Source organism: Cebus imitator, unplaced genomic scaffold (genome assembly GCF_001604975.1).
Source record: "Cebus imitator isolate Cc_AM_T3 unplaced genomic scaffold, Cebus_imitator-1.0 Scaffold12, whole genome shotgun sequence".
Classification (NCBI taxonomy): domain Eukaryota; kingdom Metazoa; phylum Chordata; class Mammalia; order Primates; family Cebidae; genus Cebus; species Cebus imitator.
The window spans coordinates 8,216,139-8,243,023 of record NW_016107327.1 but is presented as its reverse complement, the minus strand read 5'-3'; the positions used below and the strand labels follow the sequence as shown (position 1 = coordinate 8,243,023).

Sequence of the window (26,885 nt, the reverse complement as noted above, 5' to 3'; positions counted from 1 at the left end):
GCTTCAGGTATTACCAGAGAAACGGAGCCTGAAACTCTTGAAGAGCCACAATCTCAATGTGAATTGGTACATGTACTGCCCCGAGAGTGCTGTAATCTTGCTGTCTACGACAGTCCTGGAGAATGTCCTACAGCCTTTTCACTTCAGGGTAAGAAGAAGCCTCTCCTGAAAACACCACCTTTCCCCTCTTGTTCCCCGTTCCTATAGCATTCTAATGTGTCAAGCAGTTTAGGGACAGTTTCCTCCAACTGTAATGTCATGACTCTGACCACTAGAGGGTAGTCTGTGCACCCTTCAGCTCCTGGAGCCATTCTATGCTATGCAGGCAGAGGCTGTGAGAGGCCTCAGGGGATGGTGCAAAGGATGAAGTCTGTGTTTATCTTTGTTGGTTTTACATAGGGAATGTTTAAACAAGGGGTTTAATAAGTTTTTCCTAAAACTTTTTTCCCCCTAAACAGGCTGGCACTATGTCAAAGCTGCCCAAATTTGAGATTGAATTACCAGCTGCACCCAAGTCAACGAAACCCAGCCTTTCTGAAAGGGACATTGCAATGGCCACCATGTACGTCCGTGTCAGAGAGAATTCCGTCCTGTGATTGCTTTCAGTAATATAAATAATAGAAGAAGTATGTTAGAAGCCTCACGGTGATTCCCTGACCCGTAGAACACATAAGGAGGACTCCCCTTATCCTGGGTATTCAGTATCTAGATTCTGTGAACATAGCCTGCAGTCTTTTTGGCATTCTTTTTGGTTTGATCAGTGTGTGATGCTAAGGAATTCCTTTACTTTTCTAGCCTGATAAGAACACCAACCAATTTATTTCTTAGTATCTTTTAGAATTTATTTTTTTCTTTTGAGACTGAGTTTTCACTCTGTCACGCAGGCTGGGGTGCAGTGGCGCAGTCTCGGCTCACTGCAGCCTCTGCCTCCTAGGCTCAAGTGATTCTCCTGCTTCAGCCTTCCAAGTAGCTGGGACTATAGGCGTGTACCACTTTGTCTGGCTAATCTTTGTGTTTTTGGTAGAGACAAGGTTTCGCCATGTTGGGCAGGCTGGTCTCGAACTTCTGACCTCAGGTGGTCCACCTGCCTTGGCCTCCCAGATTATAGGCATGAGCCACTGTGCCTGGCCAGGTTTTTTTAAAGCTAAGTTAAATCATAATTGTTCTAAATAAGAAAATAAGATATTTATGTAACAAACATGGAACTGCATTATTTATATATGGAGGTATATTTTTATTTGCAAAAGTGGATATCTCAGTTTTTAAACTTTGTAATGAAAATTTTAAGCACCCAACAGATACTAATAAAAAGAACTCCCATATGCCTGCATCTCCGATTTGACAATAGTCAAAATTTTGCTTCTAATTTACTTGTGATTCTTCTGTGTCCTAAAACAGTGGTTTCCAAACTTTCAAACTTTTTAGTAGTTAGTATAATACTCTTTTCTTTATTTCTTCTTTTTTGTTTAAAGTTACTCTTCTGTGGCATCCCTGTTATTTTTAAAATTTTTTTTTGGAAAGTCTTGCTGTCACCCAGGCTGGAGTACAGTGTCATGATCTCAGATCACTGCATCCTCTGCCTCCCAGGTTCAAGCAATTCTCCTGCCTCAGCCTCCCGAGTAGCTGGGACTACCGGCGCATGCCACCATATCTGCATAATTTTTGTATTTTCTGAAGAGATGGGGTTTTGCCATGTTGCCCAGGCTGGTCTTGAACTCCTAGGCTCAGGTGATCCTCTCACCTCGGCCTCCCAAAGTGCTGGGTTTATAGGCGTGAGTCACCGTGCCCAGCTAGCATTCCTGTTTAGATGGCAGATAAAGTGAGAGCAGTCCTGGCTGAAGTGGAGATGGGGTCCTGTTCCCTCCCATCTTGGTCTCCTCTTCGTCCCTGGGCAGGCCAGCACAGAGTTTACCACTGGACTAGAATATGCATTTAGGAGCTATTCACAGCAACATTTATCAGATGGCACTTCATAAAAATAAGTAGCAAAGGCTGAGCATGGTGGCACACACCTGTAATAACCAGTGACTGGGGAGGCCAAGGCAGGAGGATCGCCTTGAGGCCAGGAGTTCAAGATCAGCCTCGGCAACATAGTGAGACCCCATTTCTACAAAAAAAAATTTAAAAATTAGGCAGGCGTGGTGGCGCGTGCATGTAGTCCTAGCTACTGGCGAGGCTGAGGTGAGGGAGGATCGCCTAAGCCTAGCAGTAGGAGGTTGTGGTGAGCTATGGTTGCACCACTGCATTCCAGCCTGGGTAACAGAGGGAGACCCTGTCTCTAAAAAAATGAAAAAAAAAAATAGTGATTATATTTTCTTGTTATTAAGGAATATACATTCATTATACAAAGCTTTGAAAATAGGAGAAGGAAATAAACTTGGCATATCACTCAAGGATAACTATTAACGTGTCTTTCCAATCATTTTAGACTCTTATGCTTAGGTTTGGGGTTTTCTTTTAAAAGATTATGATCAAGCTATATGTAGTGTGTGTTCTCTTTTCTATTAAACTTTATAATAGGCTTTGAGTAACTGCACTTTCTTTGTAAACATTTTTATTGGCAGCAAAATATTCTATTAAGTGAATATCTCATAATTCACTTAACTGTGATGCCAGTTAGAAGAAAGGAATTTTGAATGGCCAGATGTGTTTTATGTCTCTTTGTTCTCTAATTAGATACGGGCAGCTGTATGTTCTCTTCTTGAGACATCATTCTCGGACCTCCAACAGCACAGGAGCGGAGGTGGTCCTCTATCATCTACCACGGTAGAGTTCATGCTTTGTTTCCCCTCTCTCTGTGACTTTAAAATGTGAACTGCAGCTTGTTGATCTGCTTTTTTTCTTTCTTTCATCCTACAGAGAAGGTGCCTGTAAAAAGATGCACATATTGAAGTTAAATAGGACGGGAAAGTTTGCCCTGAACGTGGTAGACAACCTGGTAGTCGTGCATCATCAGGATACAGAGGTACAAGCTGTCTGCATTTCTACCAAAGTTAAGGTTGCTTAAAGGCCTTGTGACAAATTGGCGGCTGGGCATGGTGGATCACGCCTATAATCCCAGCACTTTGGGAGGCCAAGGCGGGCAGATTTCTTGAGCCCAGGAGTTCGAGACCAGCCTGGGCAACATGGCAAAACCCCACCTATATAAAAAATACAAAAATTAGGCTGGGCGAGGTGGCTCACTCCTGTAATCCCAGCACTTTTGGAGGCCGAGGTGGGTGGATCACGAGGTCAGGAGTTCAAGACCAGCCTGGCCAACACAGTGAGACCCTGTCTCTACTAAAAATACAAAAATTAGCCAGATGTGGTGACACGCACCTGTAGTCCCAGCTACTTGGAAGGCTGAGACAAGAGAATTGCCTGAACCCAGGAGGCAGATGTTGCAGTGAGCTGAGATCACACCATTACACTCCAGCCTGGGTAATAGAGTGGGACTGCATCTCAAAAACAAAACAAAAATTTGCCGGGTATGGTAGTGCATGCCTGTAGTCCCAGCTACTTGGTGGGCTAAGGCTGGAGGATTGCTTGAGCCCAGGAGGTCAGGCTTCAATGAGCCGAGCTCGTGCTACTGCACTCCAGCCTGTGTGATAAAGCAAGACCCTGTCTCCAAAGAAAAAAAAAATTGGCACAATGTTCTGAATAAGACTAGAAAGTGCATTTATATGCTAAAAGTTTTGGTCTTTCAGATGGAAATGGGTTTGGTTGTCTAAGTAGTTTAGAAAAAAGTGATTCTGTCAGTAGATTAAACATAATTGAAGACTATTTCAGAAAGTAATGGTTGAGGGGAATTGACCTTTGGAAGAAGATGGGAATCCGTTCTGTCCCATGAGTACATGAATTCTCTCTTCGATTGTGAGCATGGATGGCAGTGCTGGGGGATAACGGTTTTGAGGCCGTGTGGACCAGGACAACTAGAGTGGGTCCTGTGGCTGGGATTCTGGTATAAAGAAGCCATTTCCCTCCTCGACCCTCCGAGGGTGGTGACACTCTCTGACATGTGAAGATGTCTCCAGTTGAAGTGACAGAGATCTGCTTAGGTCACTCTGCGTGAGCTTGTCAAAGGAGGCATGTCATAAATGCAGGAAATACTTGTGAGAGGAGAGAAAAATATTAAAAGAGAGTTGTGACATTAATGACAAATTCCTCCTCAAGTAAGAACTAGCCTGTAGGGAGGAAATGCAAACACAGGCTTTTAAACGGATCCAAACAGCAAGATGGGATGGAATGAAAGGGACTGGGCAAACCATGATTCATTTTAGCCTCAGTCTTGTCTTTCTCCTCCTTAGACATCAGTCATATTTGACATCAAGTTACGGGGAGAGTTTGACGGCTCTGTTACCTTCCACCACCCGGTGCTTCCCGCTCGATCAATCCAGCCCTATCAGATCCCCATCGCAGGTAAAACGGGTTCTGTAGAGGAGTCTGTGCTGCTGTTTGACCACGTGGCTGGGTTCACCATGATCTTTGGCAGTCAGGTTAAAAGTGGAATGAGGAGTCTAAACAGAGATGATGAGATCTGTTTGACTTTGCCAGGGGCCATTTGTTCCAGTTTTGTTGTTGTTTTTGAGATGGAGTCTCACTCTGTCACCCAGGCTGGTGTGCAGGTCTGATCTTGGCTCACTACAACCTCTGCCTCCCAAAAGGTTCAAGATTGTGAGGTATTCACTTGGTTCAACCGCTTGAATACTTGGGAGAAGAGATAAGGTTCAAGTGAGTCTCCTGCCTCAGCCTTCCAGGTAGCTGGGATTACAGCTGTGTGCTACCATGCCCAGCTAATTTTTTTGTATTTTTAGTAGATATAGGGTTTCACCATGTTGGCCAGGCTGGTCTTGAACTCCTGGCCTCAAGTGATCTGGCCTTGGCCTCCCAAAAGGCTGGGATTACAGTCATGAGCCACCACACCTAGTCCCAATTTTTGTATTTTTAGTAGAGATGGGGTTATGCCATGTTGGCCAGACTGGTCTTGAATTCCTGACCTCAGGTGATCCGCCTGCCTCGGTCTCCCAAAGTGCTACGATTACAGATGTGAGCCACCATGCCCAGACTGTTCTAGTTTTTTTTTTTTTTTTTTTTGGAGATGGAGTCTTGCTCTGTCACCAGGCTGGAGAGCAGTAGCATAATCTTGGGTCACTGCAACCTCTACCTCCTGGGTTCAAGCAATTCTTCGCCTCAGCCTCCCAAGTAGATGGTACCACAGGCACGTGCCACCACACCGGCTGATTTTTGTATCTTTAATAGAGACAGGGTTTCACCATGTTGGCCAGGATGGTCTCGATCTCTTGACCTCATGATCCGCCCACTTCGGCCTTCCAAAGTGCTGGGATTACACGCATGAGCCACTGTGCCTGGCCTTTTTTTTTTTTTTTTAATGCAGCTACGACTGATCCAATGATCCTATAAGCTAAAATTTTGTTGTGAAAAAAGCATTTTCTAAGATAGATGAATGTTCATTGGGAGGAAATAGAATAATTTATCTTCCCTGAGCTTTAGAATGGATAGTTGTGATTACCCATTGATGGTAAGAGATGTTTTAATATTGAATACACCTATAACATTTTCTATTTGCCTAAGCTCTGTAACCCTGAAATTAACTTTGGCTGTGTGCTTGTTACTTGAACCTGGGATCACTTTTCTCTTTCTCACATTGCGATAAAGAGATGACAGTGTGATAGTGATATGAATATTGCATTCTTTGGGACTGACAGTCACAATAAGTGTTTAGGCTGACCCAAATCAGTCCTCCTCCTGCCTGGAGAGGTGGGGGTAGAAAGTCAGAAGAAGGGAGGTCAGGAATTCAGGAAAAGGGAAAGAAGTCATTTATTTGCTTTGTTATGCTTTTTCCCAGCGTAATCAATTTTAAGATAGAACTGAAACAATGTTCAACACACGCTTTCTCTCTCTCTCCCCTTTTTTTTTTCCCCCTTAAACAGACTTTATTTTCTCACAGTTCTGGAGGCTAGAAGTTCAAGATCAAGATGTCTGTGGGTTTGCTTTCTTCTGAGGCCTTTGTCCTTGCAGGTGGCCACCTTCTCACTGTGTCCTCACAGGGTCTTTCTTCTGTGCCTGTCCCTCCCAGGAGTGTCTCTCAGCTCGCTTTTGAAGGAGATTGGATTGCAGAGTTGGCTATTTGGAGGTTTCAGAGTGCAGGCCCTAGTCAGGTGGCTCACATTTGGAACCCTGGTACCAATGTGTTGTTCTTTGTCAGTTAGCACTGGGCGGGTTGACCCAGCCTGCAGTCAGGATTTCCTTGTACCTTTCACTCAGGAGATTCAGAATCGGGCTCCGGCTGAAGGTTTAGCAAGAGCACCATCATCAGCCTGCCTGCCCTGTCCTGCTGGATCAGCCAAAAGCTTAGTAACTAACTTTCTGGGACAGTTGGAGGAAGGAGCTGGTTCTTATAGATGTTTGATTAGGTCTTTTGGCCTTCTGTGTTCTTTTGAGCTGCTTCCTTTTCCTTTGTAAATAATGTTAGCATTGAAAGAATAGATTGTACCAAGGGATTGTCTTGTGTCTGCTGCCCACTTGCTGAAGGTAACTGCTAGTGAATTGGGGAAAAAAACGAAACATTTAGAACAAGCCTGTCCAGCCCATGCCTGTGGGCCACGTGTGGCCCAGGACAGCTTTGAATGCAGCCCAACACAAATTCTTAAACTTTCTTAGAACATCACATGAGATTTTTTTTTTTTTTTTTTTTTAACTCATCAGTTAGTGTTAGTGTATTCTGTATGTGGCCCAAGACCATTCTTTTTCTTCCAGATGTGGCCCAGGGAAGCCAAAAGATTGGACACCCTGGCTTAGAAACTTTAGCTCTGTTCCAGCGTTACAGGACCAGTTAGGAGGCATCAGGTTCTAACCACCCGGCCATAATGGAACAGATGTGAGGCCTGGTCACAGTACTAGCCTGAGCAGAGATCCGAAGGAGGAAGCCAGAAATCCACTGAGGATCTGGGAACCTAGGGAGTGTGGGCTGCAAAGGGTTTTCAGAGGTTAGTGACTTTCCTTTGGTTTCCTGCTGGGCTGTCAGCCCCGGCAGCTTGATGCATCTGTGTTGTCTTGCCCTTGTGCTGCCACTGGGTAGGCGTGCTCAGGAATTGAATGGGCTGTTTAGAAAGATACAACCAGCACTTTTGGGAAGAGTCTGCCACCCATTTTCTGTTTTTGGCCTGTGAGACCAGTGGGTCTCAATCTGACTATGTATTAGGATCATCTGGGGGGTTTAAAAACAAAAGCTCTCACCTGACAGGGAGCAGGTCAGTCAGAGGTGAGGGCCACACATTCGGTGCAGACCTTGACCCTTAGGTCCAAAGTGCGAGTGTTATTCACCAAAGGTTGTCTGCCTGGGCTCTTTCCTACTTTTGGGGGGTCTGTTCACAGTGACCCTTTCTCTGACCAGCTGATTGAAATCTGCCTTCTGATTGTACCTGGGAAATTGGAACAGAACTAGGAGTCGTGGTTGGCTTGTAGGGCTGCCTACATGGCACATGAGCAGTATAACTGGTTGCTAAGGGTCCCTGTCATGTGAGGTTTTGGGGGTCTGCTTCCCAGATGAACTCACTGTGCCTGGACCTATTCTGTGCAATGGATAATCAAGCTAATTATTTAGACATAAGTGACTGGGTGTGGTGGCTCATGCCTGTAATCCCAGCACATTGGGAGGCTGAGGTGGGCAGATCACTTAAGCCCCGGAGGAGTTTGAGACCAGCCTGGGCAACACAGAGACCTTGTCTTTACAAAAACAAACAAAAGGTATCAGGGCATGGTCACATGCCTGTAGTCGTAGCTACTCCAAAGGCTGATGCAGGAGGATTACCTGAGCCAAGGAGCTCGAGGTTATAGTGTGTTATGATCAATTACTGCACTCAAGCCTGGACAGCAGAGAAACACCCTATCTCTTTAAAAAAACAACAAAAAAGGCCAGGTACCATGGTTCACGCCTATAATCCCAGCACTTTGGGAGGCTGAGGTGGGTGGACCAGTTGAGGTCAGGAGTTCAAGACCAGCCTGCCAACATGGTGAAACCCCATCTCTACTGAAAACACAGAAAAAATTAGCCAGGTGTGGTGGCACATGCCTGTAATCTCAGCTACTTGGGAGGCTGAGGAAGGAGAGTATCATGAACCTGGGAGGCAGAGGTTGCAATGAGCCAGTGCACTCCAGCCTGGGTGATAGAACGAGTCTCCATCTCAAAAAAAAAAAACAAAACATAATTAAGGTACGGTAAGCTACAAGCCACATTTATTTGAAACATTGTCTATCGATGATCTGGGTATTTGATTTTGAATCCTCCAAGTAAATCTCTCAGTTCCTTAATGTGCATATATAAGTGATCGTGAGTCATCTTTGATTATTAAAACCCAAACCACAGTGATTGAAGCCTTGATGTGTTTGCTTTTTCTTGGTGAGATTTTCATGGATTGTTCTCAACTCCTTCCGCCTTCCTCCATATGTGCTATCAGTGAGATGGAGTAGTTCATTTCTTCCGTAACTACAATCGAAGAAATATTTCCTAATGACATTAGAAAGTACTGACTTTTGCGTCTTAAGTACTGGCACTTGCAGCATTTTCTGACTGCATTGTTGCACTTGTGTTGTCTCAATTTGTAGGTCCTGCTGCCGTGACCAGCCAGTCTCCTGTTCCATGTAAACTCTGTATCCTTTACTAAGACGTTGGCACCATGCACAAAAGGGAAAGTGGTTATCCTTACAGAGAGGCTCTGAAGCCCTTCCCTGGGCAGCTGTGAATAATGCTCTGAGAGCCACCTCACAGGCGGCCTCCCTGACTGTCCAGGGGCTCGGTGTCTAGGGTGGACTCAGCACATGGGCAGGGGCATGTGCCAATGGAAACTGGGTTTGTCTTTTGTTTTCATCTATACCTGGTTTAGAATTTCCTATAACGTGTGGATTCTTCATCCTGGATTGTCTTTCAACCTGACATCATCATCAGTGCAAGCCAAGGTAGGTCAGGGGGGACAGTTGTCGTGTTAGAACATGGTGCTTGTTGACTTTGGATCCCAGTTGTAGCCAGGGACATTTTCAAGGCGAATCTGAAAAATGACCTCTCCTTTCAACCTTGGGAATGGGTTTTTTAAAATCAAGAACATATATTACTTTTTATAATTAAAGCAACGACTAAGAATGCCATTCCCCTGCTTAAGCCCATTCTGGAAAGCCAGACTCCATCCTGGGGGAGAGGGAAGCCAGACTCCATCGCAGCGGGGGAGGGAAGCCAGACTCCATCCCAGTGGGGGAGGGAAGCCAGACTCCATCCCAGGGCAGGTGGGACGCCGGACTTCATCCCAGGGTGTCTGTCTCTGTGTGTCTCACGTCAGCCTTCCCTCTGGTGCTCGTGCCCTTTTCTGTTCTGCGTGAGCCCAGGGGATGTGCTACTCTTTCTGGCCTTGCTGGCAAAGCCTCCTCAGCCTGTTTTCTCTTCCTGGGTAATCTCTTCATTAGAGAACTGTTATTTTTTTGATTCAGGATCTCACTCTGTCACCCAGGCTGGAATGTAGTGGTGTGATCTCAGCTTACTGCACCCTTGAGCTCCTGGGCTCAGGCAATTCTCCTACCTCAGCCTCCTGAGTAGCTGGGCCTACAGGCACCACCACGCCCAGCTAATTTATTGTTATTCTTTTTGTAGAGACAGGGTCTTGCCATGTTGCCCTAACCTGTGTCTCTAATACCTCACCAAACTGGTATTAGAGAATTTCCTATGTTACTCTTTAATCATCTGTGTATTTTCCTGCCTTTCCTCTGGGATTCTTGAGAATTTTTGAGCCGAAAATTAGCCCTGATGCTGTGGGCATCCTCTGTATGTAGTGAATTCATTTCTCCCCTGTGCATCTCGCTGGTGGTTTCCTGTACAACTGCTCTGTACCTGCCTTGGGAGAACTGAAAAAGGGATGACTCAGATGATTTTTATGTGGCACTTCAGTCTCCTGCAGAACCGCAGTCAAGAAAGGCCACAGCAGAAGATGGCAGTGTGGGTGATCAGTACGTTTATGGGTCGATGAATGGATGAGTTATGATGTTCCAGTGACAGCCTCTAGAGTTACCTTTTGAACTCATGAGCCATTGTCGGAGAAACCAAAGTACAGGACTGAAGTTGATGCCGCGTGTGGACATCTTTTTCTATTTTATTTATTTATTTATTTATTTATTTTTTAATTTTTTTTGGGACAGAGTTTCGCTCTTGTTACCCAGGCTGAAGTGCAGTGGCGCGATCTTGGCTCACCGCAATCTCCGCCTCCTGGGTTCAGGCAATTCTCCTGCCTCAGCCTCCTGAGTAGCTGGGATTACAGGCACGCGCCACCATGCCCGGCTAGTGTTTTGTATTTTTAGTAGAGACGGGGTTTCACCGTGTTGACCAGGATGGTCTCGATCTCTTGACCTCGTGATCCACCCGCCTCTGCCTCCCAAAGTGCTGGGATTACAGGCTTGAGCCACCACGCCCGGCCATCTTTTTCTATTTTAAATGTTAAAAGAGGGACTAGGTCTAGGAAGGTCCCTGTTTGGCAGGAAGGACTAGGGAGCTACACCATTGATGTGCCCCTGAATGCAGAGGCCACTTGAAGAGTCAGCCAGGTGTGTGGTAGTTTGGCCGTCGGTCTTTCTGTTTTAGACATGCTCCTGAGTAGCTTGGCTCTGCTCTGGTTAGGAAGAAAAAGCTACGTTAACTGTACTTTGCAGCTTTTCATCACCCCCCTCCCCCCTGCCTGCCCCACAGATGTTTAGGGGAACCGCTTATGTTATGGTTTGCATCATACTGTTATGTTTGCTGCCTCTTAAAATCCAGGTTACCTGTGGAACCTCCAAGTGAAACTTGAGCCCATAGTAAATCTCTTGCCAGACAAAGGAAGATTGATGGACTTTCTTCTCCAGAGAAAGGAATGCAAGATGGTCATCCTGTCTGTCTGTTCACAGAGTAAGTTGAATCTTTCCCCCTTGGTCTGGTTCCAGTGAGGTCTGTGCTGCCAACACTTTTTATTGGGATGTAGGCTACATCGTTATGCCTTGTCTGTAACTCAGAGCCTAATTCTTTATGTGAGGGGTGGTTATGGGACCCCCTGGGAAAGGCTGTTAAATGGGAAGATGACTTGTGGAGATACTGGTAGAAAATAACAATAAATAGGATGGTTCTGAATCAAAGCAGACCTAAAGGTGGGCACACAGGAGGGGAGTGGGCTACCACCCCTGGCTTTCACACACACCTTTTTCAGAATCCAAGCCACTGACTGCATATGTGTCTTCTTTAAGAATCCCCTACAGAGGCCAGGCATGGTGATTCCTGCTTATAATTCCAGCACTCTGGGAGGCTGAGACATGAGGATTGCCTGAGCCTAGGAGTTTGAGACCAGCCTGGACGACATGGCGAGACACTGTCTCTACAAAAAAAAAAAATTAGCTGAGTTTGGTGGTGCATACCTGTGGCCCCAGCTGCAGAGGGAGGACTGCTTGAGTCCAGGAGGATGAAGCTGCAGTGAGCTGTTTATGCCAGTGTACCCCCAGCCTGGGCGATAGAGCAAGGCCCTGTCTCAAAAAAAAATCCCCTTCCAATATGTGCTGTTGGTGTTTTGTTGTTTTTGTTTTTGTTTTGGTAGAGATGGGGTCTTCCCTTGTTGCCCAGGCTGGTCTCAAACTCCCAGCATTAAGTGATCCTTCTGCCTCAGCTTCCCCACAGTGCTGGGAGGGATTAGGGGCATGAGCCACTGAGCCTGGCCTGCTATAGCTTTTTTTTTTTTTTTTTTAACTGTAACCAGAAAGGGGTTATGAATGACATCTAGGTGTCAGGACTTTATTACATTTGTTGGAGTGTCCTTTAAAGGCACTTTTGCATTGGTAACCTTTTGAGATTAGTTTTTATCACAGCAACGTGTGGAAATTCTGAAGCTGACCTGAAGTCGGTTTGATCTGTGTGAACATTGTGCCTTTCCAGTGTTAAGTGAGTCAGACAGAGCATCGCTGCCTGTGATAGCCACTGTTTTTGATAAACTCAACCATGAGTATAAGAAGTATTTGGACGCAGAGCAGAGTTATGCAATGGTGAGTACATGGAGTATAACGAAGGGTTCTCCTCCTCCATCCCCTCCCAGTATTTTCTAAGTAATTATGACGCAAAATTATTTCCTATGATTAGAATGATGTTACTGAGATTTGCTGCCTGCCATAGGGCAAGTTGGCAGTAGTGGGGGAGTAGTCAATTCAGGGCCCTGCATCCCATGAGCTGGAGGCTGCATCTCACTTCATGCCTTCACCGTTTTCATTTTTCCCATCTGTGTTTGATCTTGCCTGTAGATCGTTGGTCTACCTGTTTTATGGATGAGAAAAATCAGTCTCCGCTTTGCAATATTTTGTGTATTTTTCTGTTAAGCCAGAGCTAGGACCTAGTAAATTAAATTAAAAATATAATTTCTATTTGTCACACCTTTCTTTCCTTTTAGGATCTAAGTAAGAGTGATCCTAGCAGTCAGCCAGCATCCTGTTGAGATAGCGATGATTCAGTTTTAGCACTTGGCAGGGATATTTGTAGTGAAAGTAATAACCATGGCTTATTGCTACCAAGTTCCGCTGTATTACTTGTACATCATATCTTCTGAAGCGAGAAGGAAGAAAAGTTTAGGACAAGGAGAATGAATGATTTCACTTCAAGAATCTGATTAGTCCCAGGCAGAAAATGGTTTTAAACAACAAAAGCCCCAGAACTCCACTCCCCTTTAGCTGTTCACGGAAGGGTAAGAGGTCTGGGACAGGCTACTGAAGAGAGCCAGTTGCCTGGATAGTGTCCATTCCCACCCTGACAGACATGAGGGATGGCTGAGTCCTTTTGGACCCTACTGCTGTGAGTGTCCTGGGCTGTGGGAATCAGTAGGTTTGATCCCAAGTGGCAGTTTCTTTGCTGTCCCACACTGTGTCTGCTGGGCTCCAGAAACTGTCACGACTTAGCAGTGTGGGCCAGTAACCAGCCACATGAGCAGCACCTGGAGTTTCTTGGAAATGTAGGTTCCCAGGCCGCACGCTACAGCTATTGCACAATCTGCATGGATCTGAACTGTTTGAAAACGTGAGGTAAGGTCGTTAAGGTCTCACTCAGCTTTCCTATTCAGAAGGACTTGGGGTGCTCTGGCTTCCCACTTAAAAATCCCTGGAGACTCCATGCAGGAGCTACTCACTTATTGCAGGATCAGGACATAAAGCAGGGATGCAGCAGCCATTTCATTTTTGCCAGATAACAAATGCCTATAGTCCAGGATTAAGACACTTAGGAAGTTAAAAAATTGCAAGAGGTTAAAGTAAGATATATCTTATGAAAACTCTTTTCAGTTTCATCTACCATGAAGATTGGAGTATTTTCAAGATGACCAATGCTGACTTCCTAGATTCTCCCCAGCCAGCACAGGAAAACCGGTTTTATCTAAGTCGAGAAAGAAGTCTTCTGCTCATATCCTAGGTCCACAAGAATTCAGTCCTTTTGGTTGAACTGTAAACAGCACCCTTCCTCTAAGATGCTGAAGATCACAGTTTGTGATTTCTTCTTTCAGGCGGTGGAAGCAGGGCAGAGCCGAAGCAGCCCACTCCTCAAGAGGCCGGTGCGGACCCAGGCGGTGCTGGACCAGTCTGACGTGTACACCCATGTGCTGTCAGCCTTCGTGGAAAAGAAGGTGGGCTGCAGCTTTCCGCCTGTTCTGGACTGAGAATGCTCAAAACAAGGAAGTTGAGGAATGAGGAGACTTCATGTGATTTAGAATCACTGGTTTCCTTGGGTGAGGACCTAGAGCTGGTAGCTTGGCTTCTAATACTCAGGCCTAAAGCATAATCGTTGATGGGGGTGGTTCTGGGGCGATTTGTGCAACACCAGTGAAAGATTAGCACGGGGCCATTTTAATGTGGAAACAAGGCGGGGGTTGGATAGAGTTACATGCAGCCCCTTTTGCACCTCTTGGTATTTATAAAACCACATTTTTTCTCCCTAGGAGATGCCTCACAAATTTGTGATAGCTGTGCTGATGGAATACATTCGTTCTCTTAACCAGTTTCAGATTGCAGTACAGGTACCTTCAAATCAGCTGGTCCCAAGTTAAAGCAGCAGGAATTTAGAAAAAAAAAAAAAAAAAAAAGCATTGTCACTATCTTAACTTAGAAGATTATTCTTATATGCTAAGACAGGCCAGCCTCCCTGACTCGGAATGTTGAGTGACTCTCCTGACATTAGTTGGAATGGGAAGTGTAATGTCCAGTCGGGGTCTTTATCTGCTTGATGAAACCACTTCTGGTAGTAACAGACTTTTACTGCGTGGGTTAGAATAGCCACAGTCCTCGGGGAGCCCCCAGTCTGTTGCAGCTGAATGATTTGGAAGTGTTCTTTCACTTTGTACTTTTTTCCTCAGCATTACCTACATGAACTTGTTATCAAAACACTTGTCCAGCACAACCTGTTTTATATGCTGCATCAGTTCCTGCAGTACCACGTCCTCAGTGACTCCAAACCTTTGGTATGCATTGCCAGATTTTTACTTCCGTTGTAGTTAAAAAAAAAAAACAGAAAATTTTAACCTTTAACCTTCCAACTGAAGCGGGTCTGAAAATGTCTTTCAGGCTTGTCTGCTGTTATCCCTAGAGAGTTTCTATCCCCCTGCTCATCAGCTCTCCCTGGACATGCTGAAGGTAACTGATATGTCAGGTTTAGACTATGGAAAGTTGCTCTGTTTCTGTTTGCACTGACCTGGACTTCTCTCCCTTATTCCTAGCGACTTTCAACAGCAAATGATGAAATAGTAGAAGTTCTTCTTTCTAAACACCAAGTGTTAGCTGCCTTAAGGTTTATCCGGGGCATCGGTGGCCATGACAACATTTCTGCACGAAAATTTTTAGATGCTGCAAAGCAGACTGAAGACAACATGCTCTTCTATACAATATTCCGCTTTTTTGAACAGCGAAACCAGCGTTTGCGAGGGAGTCCCAATTTCACACCAGGTGAGAATACAGTAGCAGTGGAAAGACTTCGGGTAACCAACTGTAGCCTCAAAGAGTAGCAGAGGGCACTGGGGTGGGTGAGGACTCCTGGTTAGCTTTTTTATAAAGAGTACAATTTCGTACTAGCCCTCAGCCATTATTTGTAGTAGTGTGAGTTCAGTGTGCTGACGGAATCTGAATTATGCTCTGGAACTCACCGAGGAGGCATGTTTTGAGTCAAGACACATTTAGGACCCAGATCAGGCACAACCCATCTCTTATAGCAGATCTTGGGAATATCTCTTGAAGCCAGGAATAAGATGGCAAATGGTGGCTAAGGATTTTAAAGGCCCTGGGGCTTATTAAGCCTTCAGTTTTATGAAGGACACATTGGCTGATCATTCTTATCTCCAAATAGTTATAAACTCTAAGACATCATCTTCTTCAGGATAGAGAAGGATCAGGGCTCTCTAATGAGACTATTTTAGGTCTCACCAACTTTTCCTAGCTTAAGGTAAGATGGCATTTAGTTACCGTAAGGACAGGTTAGAATCTCTTCCTTCAGCTTTTCTATCTATATCTCCCTCTCAAAGCAGATAGAAAGGGCAACCCAAAATCTTAGGAAACCAATGTATTTTATTAAAGAAAAATAAGTTAAAACCCAGTAGACACACCTACTTTATTTTTCCCTTGTTTCGTGCCACATCTAACTGGCGATTAAATCTCTTCCTTTCTAGGGGAACACTGTGAAGAACATGTTGCTTTTTTCAAACAGATTTTTGGAGACCAAGCTCTAATGAGGCCTACAACATTCTGAACTCACTTGCTGGTTTTTTTTTTTAATATATAAAAATGTGTACAAAGTTAATTTATTGCATTAATAAAGCTCTTTAAACTATAAAATGTTATAATAAAGTGTATCTACAACCTCAAATTTCACTAAAAATGTGGTATAGAACTTGTGGGATGGCTTGCTCCTAAAAGGAGAGACAGTGCATTGATTGGCCTTTACAAAGTGTCAGTGAGCAGATCACATTCACAGTCATCTAGTGTCACCTCCTGCTTGCTAAAGAACGAGGTTTCTTTCCTGAAGAAGCGGGGAGAAGTTTAGTGTCCTGTGGTTGCCTCCAGATTTAGTAATACTGCTTCCCAAGTCAACTGTGCATTCCTGAGTTCACAGGCGCTGTGTTCAAAGCTGCTGCCAAATAGCCTGGTGGTTGGCACCATCCGGTGTTCAACTTGGCCTTACCGATGCAGCGCCCATCCAGTGGTAAACCAACCGACCCTTAGACACAGTTCAGTCAGCGTGCCCTGTGAGAGGGCTAGAAGTTTAGAAGCCGTTCGCGCTCTGTTCCTTTGTATCGCTCTTCAGTGGCACGACTTTTGGCTTTATTTACTGATGGCCCTATGAGAGGAAAAAAATTGTTTTTATTTCTGCAGGAGAAAGGGAGCTAGTTGGCTGGGCACTCATGTCTGTAATCCTAACACTTTGGGAGACTGAGGCAGGAGAATTGCTTGAGACCAGCCTGGTCAATAGGGTGAGACTGACCTCTCTCTCTCTTTTAGAGATGGGCTCTTTGCTTTCTTGCTCAGCGTGGAGTGCAGTGGTGTAAACACGACTCACTGCATCCTGAGCCCATTCTTCTGGGCTCAAGCAAGCTTCCTGCATCAGCCTACCAAGTAGGTGGGACTGCAGAGGCACACCATTCACCTGGCTAATTTTATTCTGTAGAGATGGAGGCCTTGCTATGTTGCCTAGGCTGGTCTCAAACGATTCTCCTGCCTCAGCCTCCCGAAGTGCAGTCTTTTTTTTTTTTTTTTTTAAGAAAAGGAGCTCGTATATTAGATTGTAATAGAACTAGTTTCTATCACCTGGAGATGATAAAAAGCCCCTCATCTTCTTAATCTACTGCAATGCTTCCATTTAGTTACAGAGCTATAAATCAAGCAAATCAGTACTGTTCTTTCAACCATGGGTCATTTTTGTGCAAGGTGAAGTGGCCATGGAAATAAAAGGATCAAGGATAGTCTCAGATGAATAGCAGAGGCAGCACTTTGCTAAGAACAGGACATCAATGAGGGACAGCACTGCTGGTGTCAGAGCCGAGTGGGATGGACTTCTTCATCTCAGCAGGGAGGCGCTGCCCCCTGCTGACACTCAGATCCATTCAAGCGCTGACTGCAGGCCTCTGTGAAGCAGACACATCAGGCCTCCAGGAAAAACATCAGCAACTTACTAATGAAGTAGTCTGCGCCATCATGAAGCCCCTGGATGGGCTTTTTCTTAGAAGAAATTTTTTTACCCTGTATCATTTATCAAATGACCATTAATATGAGTTCAAATACTTGAAAAGAATGCCTCAGGATAGAATTCCCTTTCAGTAACGTGCTACTCTTGTGCCCCTCTTTTAAGACAAGAACTCTTACCTATGTAACTGAGTAAGACAGGGAGAAATATTAATCCATGTGTGGCTCCCAGTAAGACCATAGCCAAGTACATCCTGAAGTAGAATATCTGGAAAATTTGAGATTTGGCAAAAGCCAACACCACAATCCCTCCAAATTTTGTAAGTGTGATTCCACTGAATACCTAAAAGAAGAGATACCGTGTTAGAAACCACTTTTACCAACCTGTAATGGAACACTTCCTTAAAAGGATTTCTCCTGGGTCCAAGTGATTCTCCTGCCCAGCCTCCCACGTAGCTGGGATTATAGGTGCGTGCCACCACACCCGGCTAATTTTTGTGTTTTTAGTAGAGTGGGGTTTCACCATGTTGGCTCAGCTGGTCTCGAACTCCTGACCTCAAGTGATTTGCCCGCCTTGGCCTCCCAAAGTGCTAGGATTACAGGCATGAGCCACTGTGCCCAGCCCTTATGAGGATTTCTTAATATTCAAGGTTCAAAGCAATGGGAACGAACCCAGGTAGCATCATCTACTACCTAATATTGTTTTATTTGCTGCCTTGTATTCTGCATAGACACTGCATCGTGTCTCTAAATCGAATATATTCTCAGGTGAAAAATGTTTAAAAGTGTTCAAAACAAAGTTTTAGTTTTTACTCTTTACCAGGTATTTTCTACAGTGGTAAAGAGACAGGCTAAGCCAGGGTGTAGAGTTGAACCAAGATGGCTCTCTAGGCACCAGCCACACATCACACACTGGGTTCTGGGCCGGGGCTCCCCTGCTTGTATTTTGAACGGAAAAGACTACCAGCTGTCTCACGTTTAACTTTTGTTATTTTCCTGCTTCAGCAAGCTGCCACTTAAAAAGGAGCGGCACCAACAGGTACAGTTCCACAGAACATCCATTCTGTCCACGATGTGGCAGCTGATTCATGAACTGCCTGAAAGCTTGCAATCCTTAGGAGCTGCTTTCTAAGTACAGGATCCAGATTCTGCAGTCACTGAGCGGGACACTTGATGGTGCGACTCTGCCCACATGGGCTAGATCAGGGTACTCACAGAGCTGCCCATGTGGGCGAGTGCCTCTTCTGCGCGGTCCACACGGCTGCCCTTCGTGCTCACCGTGAACGCTCTGGTTATGTGGCTGCAAAACTCCACGGAGATGCCACAGCTCTGAAATAAAGCACCTCCTTTAGGATGGCTCTCTTCCTGTTGAAGACCCTAAGGAGCCACCCCGCTCCCAGGATAGGGGCTAATTACCTGGGTGCTAGAGGAGGCCAAGCATCCCCTTGGACTTATAATACAAGGCCTCCATCACACCAATCTATACTGTACCAGGAACTTTGGGGCCCTCTCTACACAAAGCCAAAGGCCTGGTTTTCTGTGGCACATTTGCTTTGATCAGGAGAAACTGCTGGAACCTCTTAAGGTCTCCTCACCCACACCAAGCCAGCAAACTGTCACGACTTCTTTTCTTGGACCTCACTGCTCCCCTATCTGAAGCAGGTTCATATCTGAGAGAACAGATGCACTGTTCTATTTTCCATGAATACCTTCTTGAACGCTCTCATCTTTAATGATTAAAAGCACCTGGCAACCTCACGTGAGGCAAAAGGCACTGGGTCAGAGATGCCCTGGGGTGGGGTGCAATTTTCTAAGTAAAAAGTGAACATCCTGCTGTCTTTAGACTATGTGCTTGTGCAATCTCTTCAGAATAACAAATTACAGGCAGAATACCCCAGAGCTAGGCCAGGAAATTACATTTCCATGGTTAGAGGCAGGTATTCCATGGTATTCCATCAGGTATACTAGTACAGCTGCAAAGAATGGGACAAGAGAAAAAAACTGAACTAAAGAGAAATTCCCTGTAATGTGCCGCTGCTCCCAGATGTCCCAGTCCATGCTCGCTCCGTCTATGCCCTGTCCGACCTCCATCCAGCACTCATCCTGCCTCTCCGTGTGTGCCAAGAGCAGCGCCAGACTGGTATTTTACTCCATTTTAGGGTTTACATGGAATCTAAGACAGCAATTCCCCTAGTGAAATAGGAGCTACGGACAAACTGAGAATGGACGAGGACTCACCATCACCAGGTTGACCAAGGACACAGCGTTCAGACTGATGCCCCAGAGCCACATAACTCCAAACATGTTGACCAAGACCATGGCGATGGTGGTGCACATGATGACAGCGGACCACAGCTCACAGCCCAGGAGGACCATGGTTACCAGAAATATGGCGCCCAGGGACACGCCGAGGTTGAAGACAGTGTCGTCAATGATGGTCAGGTACTGTTCGTAGAAGACATAAAACACACTGGAGAGGAGAGGGGAGGCCCCGTTAAAGCTCGCTCTCACTCCCAGAAACTGCGTGTTCATCCCGTCACCACTGCCAAGCAGTCAGACTCCTTTGGGTAACAACCCTTGCAGAAAGTCTTACTGGCTGTCTGCAAGACTCATCTAAAGCAACTCACTTGACTTCTGATGGCCACTGACCACCCAGAGAAGCGCCCAGTAGTGATGCAAAATTTGTATTTTTGATAAAGTTTTTGTTATAAGCCCAATCTATGCTATTTTTTTTTTATTGTACTTTAGGTTCTGGGGTACATGTGCAGATCATGCAGGAATGTTGCATAGGTACACACATGGCAATGTGGTTTGCTGCCTCCATCCCCCCATCACCTACATCTGGCATTTCTCCCCAGGTTATCCCTCCCCGACCTCCCCACCCCCCTGCTGTCCCTCCCTTGGCGCCCCCACCAATAGACGCCAGTGTGTGATGCTCCCCTCCCTGTGTCCATGTGTTCTCATTGTTCATCACCCGCCTATGAGTGAGAACATGTGGTGTTTGATTTTCTGTTCTTGTGTCAGCTTGCTGAGAATTACGGTTTCCAGATTCATCCATGTCCCTACAAAGGACACAAACTTCATTTTTTATGGCTGCATAGTATTCCATGGTGTATATGTGCCACATTTTCTCTGTCCAGTCTATCGTCGATGGGCATTTGGGTTGGTTCCAGGTCTCTGCTATTGTAAACAGTGCCGCTATGAACATACGTGTGCATGTGTCTTTAAAATAGAATGATTTATAATCCTTTGGGGTATATACCCAGTAATGCGATTGCTGGGTCAAATGGAATTTCTATTTCTAGGTCCTTAAGGAAGCGCCACACTGTTTTCCACAATGGTTGAACTAGTTTGCACTCCCACCAACAGTGTAAAAGTGTTCCTATTTCTCCACATCCTCGCCAGCATTTGTCTCCAGATTTTTTAATGATGGCCATTCTAACGCGTGAGATGGTATCTCAATGTAGTTTTGATTTGCGTTTCTCTAATCAGTGATGATGAGCATTTTTTCATATGTTTGTTGGCCTCATGTATGTCTTCTTTTGTAAAGTATCTGCTCATATCCTTCGCCCACCTTTGGATGGATTTTTTTTTTTTTTTTTCTTGTAAATCTGTTTTAGTTCTTTGTAGATTGTGGACATTAGCCCTTTGTCAGATGAGTAGATTGCAAAAATTTTTTCCCATTCTTTTGGTTGCCTGTTTACTCTGACAAATTTCTATTGCTGTGCAGAGTTCTTTAGTTTAATTAGATCCCATATTCTATTTGGGCTTTTGTTGCCAATGCTTTTGGTGTTTTAGTCATGAAGTCCTTGCCTATGCCTACGTCCTGAATGGTTTTGCCTAGGTAGGGTTTTTATGGTGTTAGGTCTTAAGTCTTTAATCCATCTGGAGTTAATTTTAGTGTAAGGTATCAGGAAGGGGTCCAGTTTTTGCTTCTGCACATGGCTAGCCAGTTTTCCCAACACCATTTATTAAACAGGGAATCCTTTTCCCATTGCTAGTTTTTGTCAGGTTTGTCAAAGATCAGATGGTTGCAGATGTGTGGTGTTGCCTCCATGGCCTCTGTTCTGTTCCATTGGTCTATATCTCTGTTCTGATATCAGTACCATGCTGTTTTGATTACTGTAGCTTTGTAGTATAGTTTGAAATCAGGTTGTGTGATGCCTCTGGCTTTGTTCTTTTTGTTTAGGATTGTCTTGGCTATGAGGGCTCTCTTTTGGTTCCATATGAAGTTTAAGGTGGTTTTTCCAGTTCTCTGAAGGAGGTCATTGGTAGCTTGATGGGGATAGCGTTGAATCTATAAATTATTTTCACAATACTGATTCTTCCTAACTATGAGCATGGAATGTTTCTCCATCTGTTTGTGTACTCCATTATTTTCTTGAGCAGTGGTTTGTAGTTCTCCTTGAAGAGGTCCTTTATATCCTTTGTTAGTTGTATTCCTAGGTATTTTATTCTCTTTGTAGCAATTGTGAATGGGAGTTTGCTCATGATTTGGCTCTCCATTAGTCTGTTATTGGTGTATAGAAATGCCTGTGATTTCTGCACATTGATTTTGTATCCTGAGACTTTGCTGAAGTTGCTTATCAGTTTAAGGAGATTTTTGGGCTGAGATGATAGGGTATTCTAAATATACAATCATGTCGTCTGCAAATAGAGACAATTTGACTTCCTCTTTTCCTAGCTGAATATCCTTTCTTTTTTTTCTTGCCTAATTGCTCTGGCTAGAACTTCCAGTACTACATTGAATAGGAGTGGTGAAAGAGGGCACCCTTGTCTAGTGCTGGATTTCAAAGGGAATGCTTCCAGTTTTTGCCCATTCAGTATGATATTGGCTGTATGTTTGTCATAAATCGCTTTTATTGTTTTGAGATATATTCCTTCGATACCTAGTTTATTGAGAGTTTTTAGCATAGTTCAATTTTATTGAAGGCCTTCTCTGCATCTATTGAGATAATCATGGGGTTTTTGTCTTTGGTTCTGTTTATGTGGTGGATTACATTTACCTGGGTATGTTGAAACCAGCCTTGCATCCCTGGAATGAAGCCTACTTGGATTGTGATGGATAAGCTTTTCAATGTGCTGTTGCAATCAGATCTACGCTATTTTATAGATATTTATAGAGAGCATTCCACAGCGTTTTGAAAAAAATAAATGAATCCTGATCTATCCTGAGACACTACCTCAGGCTCAGAGGGTCTGTGCAAGGCCTGAAGTAAAAAATGCTTTCATGTATTTTTTGGCAGAGCTAAGCAGCTCTTCCCAGGAATTACGTAGGACACCAGCTCTGAGAACTTCTTCCAAACAAATCCAGGCCTTCTTGCTTTAAGTAAGATCATGGGTAGGCAGGAAAAACAGATCACTTGCGTCTCCTACCTTTCTACAGTTTGCAAATTCAGTATTTCATACATAATGCTTTTCTTGCTAGGGGAAAAAAAACCCTAACAATATAAAAAGCCTACATACAGGCATCATCCCAAATAACTTGCAGCTGGGGATTGTGGTCCGTTGCTGGCCAAGACTATGGGCCTGGCCCGGCTCTGAGCCTCCCGTTCTCCAAGCACCCCCTGCCTTGAGCCATTTCCCAGTATGCAGTAGTGCAGAGATCAGGTTCTTTGTCTCTAGCCCTCAGGCCTCGGTAGAGGCTTTAGATTCTGAACCCCCTTGCCCAGCACCCATTTCCTTTGATATATTCTCCTGTGCTCGGAATGGAGCAGGGGCCAGAACCCAACCTGAAAATCAGTATCTTGCCAAGGGAACCCTTCCCCAAAGGCCCCGGCCAGCGTAGGCCCTATCCTGGGCAAACCCCATCGAAAAAGTGTAGGCTTTACCTGTAGGGAAACACCCGGTAAGCACTGCCATTAATGCCCATGGTTTCAGTGATGTTACTGGCTATAAGTCGTGCTTTCTTCAGAGCGTCAATAAAGTCAGCAGAGGTCTGCAGCACTGTGTGGTAGGTCATGAAGTATGTGGCTCCGACCCCGGTGCCGTTGCTGAGGATGTTAACTGCAGAACTATAGGCAGCATGTCCCCTAAGGAAAGAATTATGGTTGTCAGAGAGTCCAGGCCTTGCAAAATTATCAGCAGAATCTGAGCACTCAAGGCTAAGCAAAACCACTTGATGCTTGGCTCAGAGGTCAGACCCAGCTGTACATTTCAGGGATGAAGAAGGGCCCCAGGATAAAGGAACACTAAAGGTTTAGCTTGTTCTCTCCCAGACTGACTTTTTGTGTTTTATTTTGAGACAGATAAAAAGCCCCTCATTTTATCTGTCGCCCAGGCTGGAATACAATGGCATGATCTTGATTTACTGCAACCTCCACCTCCCGGGTTCAAGCAATTCTCCCTGCCTCAGCCTCCCGAGTATTACAGATGCCTGCCACCACGCCTAACTAACTTTTTTGCCATGTTGGCCAGGCTAGTTGTCTTCAACTCCTGACCTCAGGTGATCCACATGCCTCGGCCTCCCAAAGTGCTGGGATTACAGGTGTGAGCCACTATGTCCAGCCAGAATGGCTTTTCTTGATTGTTCTAGGTTCTCTGGTACATAGTTGTTGTTTCTCTACCTGGTTTCATGTGTAATCAAATGTAGAGAGTTTACTCAGTCCTGTTATGTAACAGGAGGCAGGAAAGGCAAGGGCCCAGGGAATAATCTCAGCCCTGCCACTTACTGGTCATGTAACCCTTGGCAAAATGACCTCCTCTGAGTCCTGGTCTCCTCCTCTTCTATAAATGGGTATCCCACTACCTACTCATAGGCTGTGTGATGATAAATGGAATAATGTCACGGAGTGCCTGGCATGACGCTGGCACCCTGGAGGCTCCCCAGAACAGTGGCTACGGCCTTTAGAAAAACTGAATCTACCTCAACTTACTTTATGTAGGCCAAAGCATCTGGTCAGTGAGTAAATCAAGCTGCAAGATTCATTTCTACTTTACTTTTAGGGGTAGTCATCCCATGATACCTAGGTCTCAAAGCACATACATGATATAAATGATTCACTGATATGACTGTTCAGACGTGTGTTCTTATGAAAAACGTTACCTAACATACATGGGGATACTCAATCTCTGCCTCCAAACACTTCCAAATTAACCCCAGAGACTTCTGGTCATGGTCACTATTTTGGGGCCATATATCTGGCTTCCGTGGGTAACTGGCTGCCTGGCTGGATGGGGGAGTGAGATAACCCATAACCCCATATATGGATGGGCTACAAGGAGCATGATGGGGCTAAAAGAATCGAAACCTTAACGTGGGATAACATTACCAAAACAAAGATGCCGCCCCAGCTGCCATCAGCACCACTGAACAAACCGAGTTCCTTCAGGCCTGGATTACAAGCAGGCCATCCTGTCCCTCAGCCCTGCTTGGAATGTGCACAGAAATCTGCATTCATTCTCATGCCCAGGGGGCCACGACACAGAGAGAGCATGAGAAGTGAATGGCCATGTTAAAACAGAATCAGCTGAGCACTATGAGGCATTTTCTTAAAAAGGTGTTTTCAGTTTCCCTACTTCCACCAAAGAACCAGGACAGGGTGGGGCAGAGAAGACGACGTTCCCATGCAACTGTTTTAGCCTGGTCCTCTCCTAGTTTTCTATTGCAAATTAAAGTTGAAGTGGATGCTTGTCTGCAATGACAGCAGCACTTACCCTTTGCCACACTTGGGGTTAGGATTATCCGAAAGGAACATGGGCAGGAATCTCAGGAAGTCTCTACCCTGAGGCCTCTGTTTTCCCTCTGCAGTCAGAGGCCTGCAGCGGATGCAGGCAGGGTCGACCACTAGCGGAGACACGCAGGGAGAAGCCGACTGTTAGAAGAATGGGTCTCCAGATTTTTGGTAAAACATTTAAAAATACTGACAGTGAGGGAAAATCTTTCCCCTTATCTAAAAGCTTCAGCCACATGTGACTTTCACAGTTTAATGAATCTGAAATACCATTTTCATCTTAGGCATAGTATGCAACATTTTCTGCCTTGAAGTAGATGTCCTCCTTCAAGGACAGCCTTGACTGGTAATATCAGAGCCTAGGGCTTCCATGTTTTTATTAATTCCAGGGGAACCTCAATGCTCCTACAAAACCATAGGGCAAAGTGATTAAAAAAAAAAGCTCTCCTCTGAGAAGCTAAGGCCGGATACCAATCCTGAGAAGCAATCACTGGAGCCAGGACAGAATGAGAAACCTTATCTGGAAACCACACACCCAAGAAGTGGACCTTGTTCAGCCTGCAGCCTCGAGAGTGGCTGAGACAGGACCAACATGACAATTTCACAATGAATGACTGAGGAAAGGAATAATGACACAGGGAGGGAGACCCAGCTTTGATGCACAAATAGGTATAAACTGAGGCACAATGCAAATGATTTATAAATGACAATTTGAAAACTTTTCAGAAAAAAGGGGAAAGATTTGGTAAAGGAGATGAAGGTACCTGAAGCATTGCAGAACTGGTCAGTGATATTGTCCACTCGACAGCAAGATGACTGCGGCTTCACCCAGTCGAAATAATCGTCAATCCAGGACGAGGGGGCGAAGCCTATTCGGGTACTAGAGAGGAGAGACAGGGTTACTGACCTGCTCCACAGGGAGGAAGTCTTTAGTTTCAGTACTTTTTCTTAAAACCTGACTTCCTATTCTACATTTTATACTGCTAACGGTCAAAAGAAAAACTACATGAGCACTTAATGAAAAAAACTTTCAAAGATTAGGTGGTAAATTAGTCCTTTCAAAGGTTTTGTTAAGGTAAAGCCAGATTTACCACACATTTTGCATAAACACAAGTTTTCCAAGAAAGTCTATTTGCAATGAGATATTTTAGGCCTGGGCTGACTGCCTGGCTGAGAGTCCCCTCCACTGCTTCTGAAGTACAAGAAGAGGCGGTACTGACTAGTTGTCCAGCTGTGCCGCGTTAAATATCTGCTGCACCAGAGAATCATTGTTGCAGCCCATGCCACCGCACACCATGTTCTGCCCCTTTGGAGAAGTGTAGTCGTGCCCTTCCTCCAGGACAAAGTACACAGGCGGACCCGCATGCAGGTACTGACTGATGGATTTGAAATAATCCACCACGTAGGAGTCCTGAAAGAAAAAGAATAGGACAGAGTATGAACACTGTGATAGTAACTAAGCAAGGTGAGGATCACTGAGAATACGAGGACACCAGAAGGTTCCTGGCTGAGATGCCTCCAGTCAGACTCACGATTCCTGACACCGCCAGTCTTCCCTGCAGCGCCCCAGGGTGCTCCTTCTGCTAGCCCCACAATCAGGAAAGCACCTTATCAGGTAACCTCATAAGACTGGTTGCTCGTGTTCTGCAGCTGTGCCCAGAGGGGCTCAGTTCAGAATGCCAAGCAGCCCACACTGGCAGTGCATTGGGGCAGTTCTCACCCTGGAAACCCCCTCACCATTCACAGTTGGGAGCAGGCACTTGCTTGAAACACCCACATGCATGTTTTGAAAATGTATTCATCATCAAATAAAGAAGTTAAAATCAAAAGGAAGGCATCTTACATCTGGCATTGAAAGAGACTGATCCAATCCAATATCTACTTTGTTCAGGACTGCAATGCTGAATGACAGAACACCCACAAATACTGCTATCTGGAACAAGAAATGAATCATAAGACAGAGACTGCTTAGTGTAATAAGCTTACGACCAGACATAAAATCTTAAGCACACACAAAAA

General features: G+C 45.1%; 2 protein-coding genes across 8 annotated transcripts in view; one reads left to right on the top strand and one right to left on the bottom strand.

Annotated features, from left to right (window-relative positions):
• The window catches only part of RMC1 (regulator of MON1-CCZ1), a 30,719-nt gene extending 14,870 nt beyond the window's left edge, over nt 1-15,849 (top strand). For all 6 annotated transcript variants that reach the window (XM_017498629.2, XM_017498637.2, XM_037728023.1 and 3 more), the window contains 15 exons: nt 8-148; nt 459-562; nt 2,677-2,766; nt 2,860-2,965; nt 4,287-4,398; nt 8,605-8,649; nt 8,902-8,955; nt 10,793-10,921; nt 11,933-12,039; nt 13,536-13,655; nt 13,968-14,045; nt 14,382-14,486; nt 14,590-14,658; nt 14,742-14,967; nt 15,684-15,849. In XM_017498629.2, the coding sequence (XP_017354118.1) occupies nt 8-148; nt 459-562; nt 2,677-2,766; nt 2,860-2,965; nt 4,287-4,398; nt 8,605-8,649; nt 8,902-8,955; nt 10,793-10,921; nt 11,933-12,039; nt 13,536-13,655; nt 13,968-14,045; nt 14,382-14,486; nt 14,590-14,658; nt 14,742-14,967; nt 15,684-15,763 (1,566 nt within the window). In that variant the 3' untranslated portion in view covers nt 15,764-15,849. The remainder of the gene's footprint in view (nt 1-7; nt 149-458; nt 563-2,676; nt 2,767-2,859; nt 2,966-4,286; nt 4,399-8,604; nt 8,650-8,901; nt 8,956-10,792; nt 10,922-11,932; nt 12,040-13,535; nt 13,656-13,967; nt 14,046-14,381; nt 14,487-14,589; nt 14,659-14,741; nt 14,968-15,683) is intronic.
• NPC1 (NPC intracellular cholesterol transporter 1) overlaps nt 15,565-26,885 on the bottom strand; it is a 57,914-nt gene continuing 46,593 nt past the window's right edge. For both annotated transcript variants that reach the window (XM_017498617.2, XM_017498619.2), the window contains exons 17-25: nt 26,710-26,799; nt 26,087-26,277; nt 25,631-25,746; nt 24,850-24,979; nt 23,025-23,225; nt 19,432-19,663; nt 18,409-18,522; nt 17,374-17,536; nt 15,565-16,351 (exon numbers count right to left, since the gene is read on the bottom strand). In XM_017498617.2, the coding sequence (XP_017354106.1) occupies nt 16,269-16,351; nt 17,374-17,536; nt 18,409-18,522; nt 19,432-19,663; nt 23,025-23,225; nt 24,850-24,979; nt 25,631-25,746; nt 26,087-26,277; nt 26,710-26,799 (1,320 nt within the window). In that variant the 3' untranslated portion in view covers nt 15,565-16,268. The remainder of the gene's footprint in view (nt 16,352-17,373; nt 17,537-18,408; nt 18,523-19,431; nt 19,664-23,024; nt 23,226-24,849; nt 24,980-25,630; nt 25,747-26,086; nt 26,278-26,709; nt 26,800-26,885) is intronic.